At 42.6% G+C, this 12,537-nt stretch overlaps 1 protein-coding gene across 1 annotated transcript; it reads left to right on the forward strand.

The window, feature by feature from the left end:
• The first annotated feature begins 1,174 nt into the window (after window positions 1-1,174).
• LOC140777081 (uncharacterized) lies at window positions 1,175-10,008 on the forward strand. Its single transcript, XM_073120982.1, is given in 5 exon segments — window positions 1,175-1,988; window positions 1,990-2,356; window positions 2,359-2,647; window positions 2,680-3,945; window positions 7,260-10,008. Coding segments are annotated over 5 exon segments (5,436 nt in total). The 5' UTR covers window positions 1,175-1,211; the 3' UTR covers window positions 9,997-10,008.
• Window positions 10,009-12,537: the final 2,529 nt, after the last annotated feature.

A 12,537-nucleotide genomic window follows, 5' to 3' on the forward strand; every position in this document is an offset into this window, starting at 1 on the left:
AAATCTATTTGGATATAGGCTCGATTACACCAGGATTTATTTTGGTGTTATAGGCTGATTTACTTTAGCTAAACTTAGAAAGCAAACGACTAAAGATACGATAAGCAATGAACTTATTAGGTATGGCGAGAATATCGTATACTCCCTAATATCAGTTCTTAGTCACTCCTCCTCAGATCTATTAGATGATATAAGTAAGCAAGAGTTGAGAGAAAGTTTGGCATGATTCCTTCATGCATGTCCAGTTAATTAGCGAGCTCCAATGCATGTCCAGCAGTGGCTCGTAATCAAAACAAGGATCTCTTTCTGGTCTTCATCTACCTTTGTTTCCTCAAAAGCATTCTCCTACTTCTATTCCCACACAAAGATCTCCTCAAGTTTTTTAAAAAAATTCCAGTGAAGTAAACGTCATACTTGATGGAACCTTACTACGATCTCCAGATCGGAGAAGCCTCGGGAAAGTGTACCCTTTTAAGGATTGTACTTGTACTTCTTTTATTATCCATTAACGCCCTCGAGTTTGATTCTTACTTTACTTATCATAATAGTGTTGTCTAATGTAAACTAGATTTGAGGCTAGCTAGCTATATATTCCCTTCTCTCATCTGTTTATGAGACTGGAAAAAGGCAAATTGACCGAATTGGCGAGTCGACACATCCAGTCAATGGCCATCGACATCAGCGATAACTCCATGATCGTGAATGAAATCTCTTTGAAGTGCGTGGAAGTTTCCAATTGTAAAGGGCTCAGGGATGAGTGGAGAAGCATAATCGTTTCTTTGAAATTAATTGAAATTAATAGTTAATTAAAATAATATTTTTTTAAGAATAAGATGATAATTGAACTTTGGTAAATATAAAATAGTTAGATAAATTGGGAGAGGAGAGAGAAGAATCGATTTAAGTGAGTTGCATGCTCTTAAATCTATTTTAATATCAATCTAATATTTAATTAATACACTAATTTAGTGTGCACTAAACTAGTTTTCAAAAAATTCTTTTATTCTCAAATCAAACGTCACTAAAATGAGTGTTTCGAAGAATCTTCTTTTTTTAAAAAAGAAGATTCCGAGAATCTTCTTTTGAAAGAAATAAAACAAATCCAAAGAATAGACTACAAAGCTTTCCACTTTGATTTTAAGTATAACCTCTGGAGTAATTAATATGTGCCCACTCTACTGAGATAGACGGAAGAAAGAGAAGGAAAAGAGATGTCTGAATCTGTGGTTTCCTCTGTCGTGAGGAAGCTCGGAGACCTCCTGCTCCAAGAAGCTGTCTTCCTCCATGGCGTCCGGGACCTAATCAAGAAGGCCCAGCGCGAGCTGAGCCGGATGAACTGCTTTTTAGCGGACGCCGATTCGAAGAGAAAGGCAGACGAGTGGGTGAAGCACTGGGTGAAGGAGATCCGAGACGTTGCCCACCAAATCGAGGACGTCGTCGACACCTACTTGGTCGAGGTCGGGAGGAGCCACCGGAGAGACGTGGGCGTCGTCAAGAGGTACGTCCTCAAGTGCGCCTCGAAGCCCATTGAGCTGGTAGCCCGCCACAAGGTCGGAGACCAGATCACAGCCATCCTCGCGAAGATTCAGGAGATCTCCGCAAGCAGAACCACGTATGGAATCGACAATTTGGGGAGCGGTGGTGGCGGAGAAGGCCGACCCATGACTCTCCGGCGGCCCATCATTCCCGACGTCGACGACTCCGAGGTCGTCGGCTTCGAGAGCGACAAGGAAAGCATCATCGACCGACTAGTAGCCGGAGGATCTCGCCGGCGCGTCGTTTCCATTGTCGGGACGGGTGGCCTAGGAAAGACCACTCTCGCCCGGAAGGTGTACAACAGCAGCAAAGTGAAGACTCACTTCGATTTCCGAATCTGGCTGACCATCTCCCAGGAATACAAACTGGTTGATCTACTGAAGAACATACTCGAGAAGCGTGGAAAGATGGAAAAGGAAGAGTTGGGGAAGGATGAAGGGTTACTTCATCGAGCAGCTTATGCCATCTTTGAGGTGCGTGAGATACCTGATTGTGATGGATGATGTGTGGAAGGACGTCGTGTGGGATCGGATCAAAGAGGCTTTCCCCGACGCGAACAACGGAAGCCGAGTTCTTTTCACCTCCCGTTTCCTCAAGGTCGCCAAGCGAGCGGACCCCGGCTCCGTCCCCTATGAGCTCCGGTTTCTCGGTGAGGAGGAGAGCTTACGACTCTTGTTCAAGAAGGCGTTCCCAAACGAAGATCCCTCCGCAGGCTGCCCTCCTGATCTGATGCGTCTAGCGCAGCAGCAGCTCGTCAAGAGATGTGGTGGACTACCTCTAGCTCTCGTGGTTTTAGGCGGTCTCCTACGATCAGAGAAAGGACATACGGCGCCTGGCACAGAGTGGCCCAGACGTTGGATTGGCAATCCGACGGAAAAGAATGCATGGACATCCTTGCAATGAGCTACGAGGACCTGCCCAGCTCTCTCAAGCCATGCTTCATGTACTTAGCTTCCTTCCCGGAAGACTACAAGATCCCGGCGGGATCAATGACCAAGATGTGGATCGCGGAGGGATTTATTTCGCAGGGGACCCGGGGAACCTTGGAGGAGACGGCGGAGAGCTTCTTAGAGGAGCTGACCCAGAGGTGCATGGTCCAAGTAGCCCAGAGGTCGTCGTCCCTCAGCGGCGTCAAGCCCAGAGGTCGTCGTCCCTCAGCGGCGTCAAGGCCTGCCGGGTTCACGATCTACTCCGAGATCTCGCCCTTTCCGAAGCCAAGGAGGACGGCTTCCTCGCAGTGCACCAGAACGGCACCAACGACGAGCCCTTCGAAGCGCGCCGCGCGGCGCTCCATAACCACGAGATCTTCGACCTGAGGAGACTCACCACGCCCAACCTCCGTTCGATTTTGTCCTTCGGTTCCTCCAATCCGCAAGGCGTCGAAGGCTTCAAGCTACTGAAGGTGATGGAATTGAACGGCGCTCGCCATCTCCGGCATCTTCCGGAGGAAATCAAGTACATGGTCCATTTGCGATACCTTGGGTTGAGACACAGCCGCTTACGCCAGCTCCCGTCCTCCATCGGCCGTCTCCGAAGCCTTCAAACTCTCGACGTCAGAGACACCAAGATAAGTTGTGTCCCAGACCCCGTTTGGGGGATCAAGGTGCTGAGGCATGTCCATATATCTCGTGAGAAATTAGTGTTCGGACCACCACCATCCGCCGATCTGAGAGACCTCCAGACCCTTGGACTTGTAAACCTTCCAGAGACATGGATAACACTAGGAGGAGGAACACTACTGTCAAACCTCACTGGTCTTCGGAAACTGAAGCTCTGCAACTGGCACGGCCGAATTGGTTGGAAGGCGGTCAATAGTTTGCTCGAGAATCAGAAGCAACTCGTCTCGTTAACACTCATAGCCTTAGGGAGTGGTATTCCAGAAGAGATGGATACGAGGACGTCTCCGAGTCACGAGCACATACAAGAGATGCGCTTAGACGGGGAATGGTTACGGAGTCGACTCATCGACGCGGTTGAGTTCCCACCTCACCTGACCAAGCTGACGCTGACCGAGTCCGGGTTGGAGCAGGATCCGATGCCGAAGCTGGCACAGCTCTGCAGCCTCAGGATTCTTAGACTCGGGTACAGGGCGTACGTTGGGAAGAAGATGAGTTGCTGCTCCGTAGGAGGATTCCCTCGGCTGCTATCCTTGGAAGTTCGACATTTGGACCAACTGGAGGAGTGGAAGGTGGAGGATAATGCAATGCCTCAGCTTAAACGCCTCCAGATAGAAGAATGCTATTACCTCCGGGAGCTTCCCGAGCTGCAATACGTGACCACTCTCCAGGAGTTGCGCTTGTTTGGGATGCCCAGAGAGTTCTGCTTAAGACTCGACAAGGGTAAAGGCAAGGACTGGCACAAAGTTCACCATGTTCCATCTCTTCTAAACAAAAAAGATGACCCCTCTTAGCGCTTATCTTTTCCTATGTTAAGCAACACATGTTAGCGGTAACAATATCATTCTAAAGGATCATAAAAAATTCGATAAAAACTATATAAATAAATTTATAGATTATAGAATATAAAAGTTTATATAGTCGAGTCTAGTGTTAGACATTATCTCTTTAAGACTAATTCGACCTTCACTAATTACTTATGGAATAGTGGTTGTTAGTATCTTAAGATACAATTACTGTCTTGTACAATTTCAGGTCTAAAACCAATTAACAGTAATATTGTGAAGGAATGCACCATTTCGAATTCAACCAACTAACTAATTAACTGTTCTAATCAAATGGACACACCACTTTAACCTTGGGCAGGTTTAACCAACTAATTCGAACCAGACTAAATTTGAACTTGTATCTGGCAAAAATTAAAATTGGACTTGACCCCGTGTGCAAACCGAGCTGGATCGAACGGCGCGCGCGTGAGTTAAATTGCATAATATCCTTTACCTATAAAATATGTTCTCCTTTTCAGGCTCAAAGTCCATAAGAAGTTTATCAATTATATACTATACTAATATTTCTTAAATATTCAATATAATACTAAACTTACTTCTTTTTATTTTTTATTGTCATGATACTTAATTTAGAACTAATTTTTATTCACTTCTCTTTATGGATTTAACTAAATAAATATATAACAATAAAATATTTTTTGAGCTAAATTATTATTATTAAACTATCATTAATAATGTGTGAGCCTCATTTAAAATTTAATTCAAAGTTAATAAAAATTCATGTCAAATACATAAAATTACTAACAACACAAGCTAGTTACATGAAAACTTATATTTCTTCTTCTTTAAAACGATCACCAATCTACAAAATTCCAACTGAATGCACTCGCGTAATTGAAGATATTCTGTCCACAGTATGATTTGAAACTGAATTCATGAACAAAAATTATGAATATTTCTCATACATATTCGATATTTATCTTTCCCAAATAAATAAATTTGCAAAGTCTATTATCTAACACAATTTAAATGCCTTAGAGGATGGATTTGAGTTTAGTCTAAATAATTAGCAAATATATTCATATCTAATTAATTGGAAAACATTTCATATCCTTCCTAGACAATTTTCCTTATTACCATTTTTAGATTGACATATGGAGAATGGGGGATATTTAAGTTAAAATAATATATATAATGTAGTATTATATTATATTAAACTAATTTGAGCTGAGCTTGAACAAGTTAAGACTTACTAAGTTCAATTTAATTAATTTTTTGAGTTTAGCTTTCACTCGGCTCAATTAGAATTCAAGCGGCTCACAAATTACGGAGCTATATTATCAGCCTCTAATGTGTATGTTATACAGTTAATGACTCGACAATATGATTAGACTATTGCATATACTCACTTGGCAACTTCCAGGCACTTAAAATATATTCTTCAAGAAATTAATGACAAATTCCAGCAAAAGAAACGGTTTGTGCTGCAGTTAAGTCGAGATACACCTTGCAGTTAAGACAGACTTGAGGTGTGTGGTCCAACAACGCACACAAGGTGTTTGCGCTTTGCTCCTCGCTGCGTAGACCGTAGTTGCTTATTTTTTGATATAGTATCACTTCAATTGATTTGCAAAATAATTCCACTGTGTACTCATATTACTAATCATGGACACCGTGTTACTTGCAAACAGACTACGTTTCCTAATAGGATTATAGAATGGAATTAACTTGTAAATTATTTTGTATACTCCTATTCTCATACTTCTTTTTCTTCTTCTTCTTCTTCTTCTTCTTCTTCTTTTTATTTTTATTTGCATACAGTGTTTGCATCATTGATATCTTATATTGGTTTGTTAGCGTCCTCTGAGCATCAGTTTAAGTTTTTGACCGAGTAATGCACACCCACTTGCACTGATAATCGCTTGTCTGCCTTCAAGTCTTTAAAAACTTGATGCCAACTTGCTCTTATCAACGCCAACTAAGCCCTTGGTTAGGAATGAAACACCTTTGACTTCCATTAATTAAAAAGAACAATATTGAGATTGGTGGCAGAAGAAATGGGTAGGAAAACTTGGTCCTCATAGCAATAGCACACTGGGACACGAACATTGGATATTTTACAAATATCAAGCTTGTAAACTTCGCTGTGAAAGAATACGTCTTGTTGCAAAACGATTACGAAGCCAAAATCTCTCAATTAGGTGCTCGGAAAGTTTCATAAAATAAGAAGATAATGTCCAAAAGAGAGACGATAAGAACAGTTTAGCCAGCCACAACAAGTAAGTCAACGCTGGCAGATCTCAAGCTTCTTTGATATTTCCTTCATTATCATTTCAACAATTTCTTATCAGAGATAGATAGATCTCAAGAAAAGGTAGTATGTGAATCATAAATTTATCAAAATACAGGGTGTAAAATTATTATTATTATTTTTTTCGAGCTACCATTTGATTGTTTTGAGAGCAAAAGTTTTAAAAGACAAGCACCAATTTGGCACCGATAATCAGTTGTTACATAGTAAAATTATGATCAGCAATTAATACTTCTTAGTGTTAAGTCTTTTTAGAGTAATTGATAAGTTAAGAATAAATACAGCTAATTAAATTTTAATTGGTCGACCTGGTTCCATATACAGCCGGCCAATTCTGGTTTGCAAGAAATCCAGCAGGACGATTTGCACGAATAGTGCTACCCAACGATCAATTTCTATATAGAATTAATCAGTGGCTATTTGACATCGAGCTAAGTCCTGCGGAGACGACCATATGCTTCGGTATGCTGTGCGATCAACTCTTTGCAGATTTGATATTAACTTGTCAGTAGACCGTGATATAAAATGTTGCATTTAGTGACACAAGAAATTAAGCTGCTATCTTCCTTGCACTTCGCCCTTACGCCAACTTGGATAAAGAAAAATAATCGATGGGGAAGTCGTCGTGCATTCATTCACATCTTCTCGACATTGTATGATGCTTAATCAATTTGATCGTTGACTTTATAACATCTTATTGACATAATTACATGTCTCGCTAATTCGACGTGCTGCGGTTTTAGGATCTCTACTGACCTATTCGCATACTTTAAAAATGTATTTTATATTCTATTTTGATAGATCAACTCTGAGAGTGAGGACATTGTAAGTTCTCCGTAACACCCTAATATGTACAAAATATAAAAAATAAAAAGGAGGGCGAAGTTGGATACTTAATTTACAACAATCGCCATGATTCGTATCTAATAAACTCAATTTTATAAAATTATAAATATCTATATAAACGACGAATACGTGCTCTGAATTAGTTTAAATACTACCCAAATTTCATCAGCTTCGACTGAAAAGGAGAGAAGAAAGAGAAGGCGCAGAAATGTCTCAGTTTGTGGTTTCCTCTGTGGTGAGCAAGCTTGGAGGCCTCCTGCTCCAAGAAGCTCTCTCCCTCCACGGCGTCCAAAACCAAATCATGTCGGCCCAGCGCGAGCTGAGCCGGATGCAGTGCTTCTTGGCGGACGCGGATTCGAAGAGAAAGACGGACGCGAGGGTGAAACATTGGGTGAAGGAGATCCGAGACGTCGCCCACCAAATCGAGGACGTCGTCGACACGTACTTGGTCGAGGTCGAGAGGAGCCACCGGAGAGACGTGGGCGTCGTCAAGAGGTACGTCCTGAAGTGCGTCTCGAAGCCCAACGAGCTGATAGCTCGCCACAAGGTCGGCGACCAGATCACAGCCATCCTCGCGAAGATTCAGGAGATCTCCGCAAGCAGAACCACGTATGGAATCGGCAATTTGGGGAGCAGTGGTGGCGGAGAAGGCCGACCCATGACTCCCCGGCAGCCCTTCATTCCCGACGTCGATGACTCCGAGGTCGTCGGCTTCGAGAGCGACAAGGAAAGCATCATCGACCGACTAGTCGGAGGAGGACCTCGTCGGCGCGTCGTTTCCATCGTCGGGACGGGTGGCCTAGGAAAGACCACTCTCGCCCGGAAGGCGTACAACAGCAGCAAAGTGGAGGCTCACTTCGTTTTCCGAATCTGGCTGGCCATCTCCCAGGATTACAAACTGGTTGATCTACTGAAGAAGATACTCGAGAAGCGTAGAAAGATCGAAAAGGAAGAGTTGGGAAAGGACGAAGGGTACTTCATCGAGCAGCTCAATGATCCTGAGAAGTCATCGTTGAGGTGCGTAAGGTACCTAATTGTGATGGATGATGTGTGGATGGACGTCGTGTGGGATCGGATCAAAGCGGCTTTCCCCGACGACAACAACGGAAGCCGAGTTCTTTTCACCTCCCGATTCCTCAACGTTGCCAAGCTGGCGGACCCCACCTCCATCCCCTACGAGCTCGGGTTGCTCGACGAGGAGGAGAGCCTGCAACTCTTGCTCAAGAAGGCCTTCCCGTACGAAGATCCCTCCGCATGCTGCCCTCCTGAGCTGATGCATCTAGCGCAGCAGCAGCTCGTCAAGAGATGTGCTGGACTACCTCTAGCTCTCGTGGTGGTAGGTGGCCTCCTATCGATCAAAGAAAGGACATACAACGCCTGGAGTAGAGTGGCTCAGACGTTGGATTGGCAATCCGACGGAAAAGAATGCTTGGACATCCTTGCAAAAAGCTACGAGGACCTGTCGGGCTCTCTCAAGTCGTGCTTCATGTATTTTGCTTCCTTCCCGGAAGACTACGAGATCTCGGCGGGATCACTGACCAAGCTGTGGATCGCAGAGGGATTTATACCGCAGGAGAGCCTGCGAACCTTGGAGGAGACGGCGGAGAGCTTCTTAGAGGAGCTGATCCAGAGGTGCATGGTCCAAGTCGCCAAGAGGTCGTCCCTCGGCGGCGTCAAGGCCTGCCGGGTTCACGATCTACTCCGCGATCTCGCCCTTTCCGAAGCCAAGGAGGACGGCTTCCTGGCCGTGCGCCAGAACGACAACAATGGCAAGCGCTCCGAGACGCGCCGCGCGGCGATCCATGCCGACGTGATCGTCGACCTGGGGAGACTGTTCACGCCCAACCTCCGTTCTGTTCTGTTCTTCGGAATCTCCGGTCCGGCCGGGTTCGGCTTCAAGCTACTGAAGGTGATGGAATTGAGTGGCGCTGGCCGTCTCTTGCATCTTCCGGAGGAGATAAAGCACATGGTCCATTTGCGATACCTGGGGTTGAGACTGAGCGGCTTACGCGAGCTCCCGTCCTCCATCGGCCGTCTCCGAAACCTCCAAACTCTCGACATCAGAGACACCTACATAGGATCTATCCCGAACCCCTTTTGGGGGATCAAGGTGCTGAGGCATGTCCATATAAATAGTTTCGACACAGAAGTGTTCGGACCACCGCCATCCGCAGATCTCAGAGATATGCAGACCCTTGGAATGATAAACCTTCCAAAGACATGGATAACAACAGGAGAAGGAGAACTACTGTCAAACCTCACTGGTCTTCGGAAACTGAAGCTTTGCAACCGTCACGGCCAAATTGGTTGGAAGGCGGTCAATAGATTGGTAGAGAAGCAGAGACAACTCGTCTGGTTAACACTGATAGGGGATGAAATTCCAGAAGAGATGAATACGAGGAAGTCTCCGAGTCATCAACACATACAGGTGATGTGCTTAGATGGGGAATGGTTACGGAGTCGATCCCTAGACAAGGTTGAGTTCCCACCACACCTGACCAAGCTGACACTGTTAGAGTCCGGGTTGGAGCAGGACCCGATGCCGAAGCTGGCGCAGCTCCATAATCTGAGGATTCTTAGGCTCGCATATAGGGCATACATTGGGAAGGAGATGAGTTGTTGCGTCGCTGCAGGATTCCATCAGTTGCTATACTTGGAAGTTGGACATTTGGGCCAACTGGAGAAGTGGAAGGTGGAGAATAATGCAATGCCTCAGCTTAAATGCCTCAGGATAGAACAATGCTTAGCCCTCCGGGAGCTTCCCGAGTTGCAATATGTGACCACTCTCCAGGAGTTGAAGTTGTTTGATATGCGTCCGGAGTTCACATCAAGGGTTGAAAGGGGCAAAGGAGAGGACTGGCACAAAGTTAAGCATGTTCCATCAATTATAGAGTTATAGAAAATGACATCTCAATCAAATCAGAAACGCTTATGTAAGATGAGCCTTTCTAGCAATCTAAGCATAATATCATTCTCCATCACCATTTAAATATTGTCCCTAAAAAATCATCATTTAAATACTTTCCCTAAAATAATTAGTATTAACTATTAAAATCAAACATTATCTTATCTCACACTTTTAAGACAGAATCACAGAGGGGGATTGTTTCCTGGCTGTGCACTAGAATAACACCCACAACAAGCCCTTTGAGATACACCGTGCGACACTCAATACCAACATTATTATCGACCTGGGGAGACTATTCACGCCAACCTCCATTCAGTTTTGTTGTTCGAAATCTTCAATACATGCAGGTTTGGGTTCAAGGTACTAAAGTTGATGGAATTGTGTGGCGCTCAATCTCTTGCATCCTCCATCGGTCATCTGAAACACAACAACTTACTTAAGCTCCCATCCTCCATCGGTCATCTGAAACCTCCAAACTCTCAACATCAGAGACACCTACATAAGATTTATCCCAAACCCTTTTTGGGAGATCAAAGTGCCGAGGCATGTCCATATAAAATAGTTTTGACACAAAAGTGTTTGAACCACCGTCATAGAGATATGCAGACCCTTGGAATGATAAATCTTTCAGAAACATGAATAACAACAGAAGGAAAACTATTGTTAAACCTCATTGGCCTATGAAAATTGAAGCTTTGCAATCGTCATGGAGTCACGATCGAGTTAGTTGGAAGGCGGCCAATAGTTTGGTAGAGAAGCATAAACAATTTGTCTTCTTAAAACTGATAGGGGATGTCATTCTAGAAAAGATTAATACAAGAGCATCTCGGAGTCATCAACACATACAAGCAATGTGGTTACAGGAGAAATGGATATTGACTCGACTCCTCGATATGGTTCAGTTTTTCTTAATTAGAACACTAAATAATAGCTAAAATAAGAAACGTAAGTGCATACGCAAACATAATACTTTTAACATGGAAAAATTCCTTTGTCAAATAAGAGTAAAAAGTCATGGATAGTTTTTTTAGAATCAAATCAACCATTATAATAATTAATGGTTATAAAAATACTTACAGACCATCCATTGTTACTCATAAAAAATTCTTCAAATAGATTTCTCACAATTAAAAATATGTTGCTCTGTGAAAATTTTTGCTTAATTCAATTTATCTCATTTGAAAAGAATCAAATCCCATTCGAATGGATTTTGAACATAATTACTACAACACAAGTTTTCAAATTGAAATAGCTTCAATTTTAATTATCAAATAAAAAGAGAATGTGCTATTAATCTTTATAATAAATTAAAAATAATTATATCAGAAATTTTTTTGCATTTTCACGAATTTGTCAACCAGGCATACTTCATGGAGGGCATGAGTTGTTTCTCAGCTGCAGGATTCCCTCAGCTGTTATACTTTGAAGTTCGACATATATACCAACCGGAGGAGTTCAGAGCCCTCCGGGTGCTTCCCAAGTTGCAATACGTGACCACTCTCCGGGAGTTAGAGTTGCTTGGTGTGCGTCCGGAGTTCTGCTCAAGGGTCAAGAACAGTAAAGGAGAGGACTTGGCACAAACTTAAGCAGTTCCATCCATTATAGACTTCTCAGTTAAATCGAGTTCACTAGAATTTGAACTCAGAAACACTTGTATGAGATAGAGCAACTTTAGCTGTCTAAGCATAATCTTATTCTCCATCACCATTTAACTACTTTTCCTGAAAAAAAATTCACCATCTAAATACTTTCTCTAAAAAAAAATCACAATTAACTATCACAATCAAATATAATCTTATCTCATATTTTTATTTCAGTATTTATCTTCTTCTTTTTTACAACCGAATACTAATAAAAAGTTAAAATATTTTTTTATTAAAAAATGAGTTTTTATTTTATTCTAATGGGTCTTAGTTTGAAGAGAGTTGAACTACTACTGGTATTTTACGATCAGGATTCACTCCATTAGCCATCACCAACAAATACTTTCCTGTCATTTTTAAGAATCTTATGGTAGATAGATACTCTTTTCTTCCTGAATAGTTTACGAACCTTCTCGATTTTAATGATCAGCACTTAGCACTTGTATACTTGGAATTCATAAGAATGACTCTCTCTCTCTCTCTCTCTCTCTCTCTCTCTCCATGTCACCTAGTCTGGCCATCATTTGGCAACACTAAACAATATCTTCTACGTTAAGTAAGACAAGCATCGAATCCACTCTCATACTCGTTCCATATTCACCCTTGTCAAATAGATATATTTATAAAGTCTATTACCCTAACATAAATTATATGTCTTAGAATGGATCTGAATTTAGTATAAAGAATCAAGGAATATATTCATATCAAATTAATTGGAAAATATTTCATATCCTTCCTAAACAATTTCCCTCATTACCATAGGTAGATTTGCATATGGGCCCATATGGTAAGAATAAATAAAATATCTTGAGACTTTTGTCCTTGCCACGTCAGCCTTCCAACATTTCTTCTCCTTCCAAATATGAGACCGGTTTTAACGTTTCACCCG

Source organism: Typha angustifolia, chromosome 15 (genome assembly GCF_048772165.1).
Source record: "Typha angustifolia cultivar Huaian chromosome 15, ASM4877216v1, whole genome shotgun sequence".
In the NCBI taxonomy this organism is placed as follows: Eukaryota; Viridiplantae; Streptophyta; class Magnoliopsida; order Poales; family Typhaceae; genus Typha; species Typha angustifolia.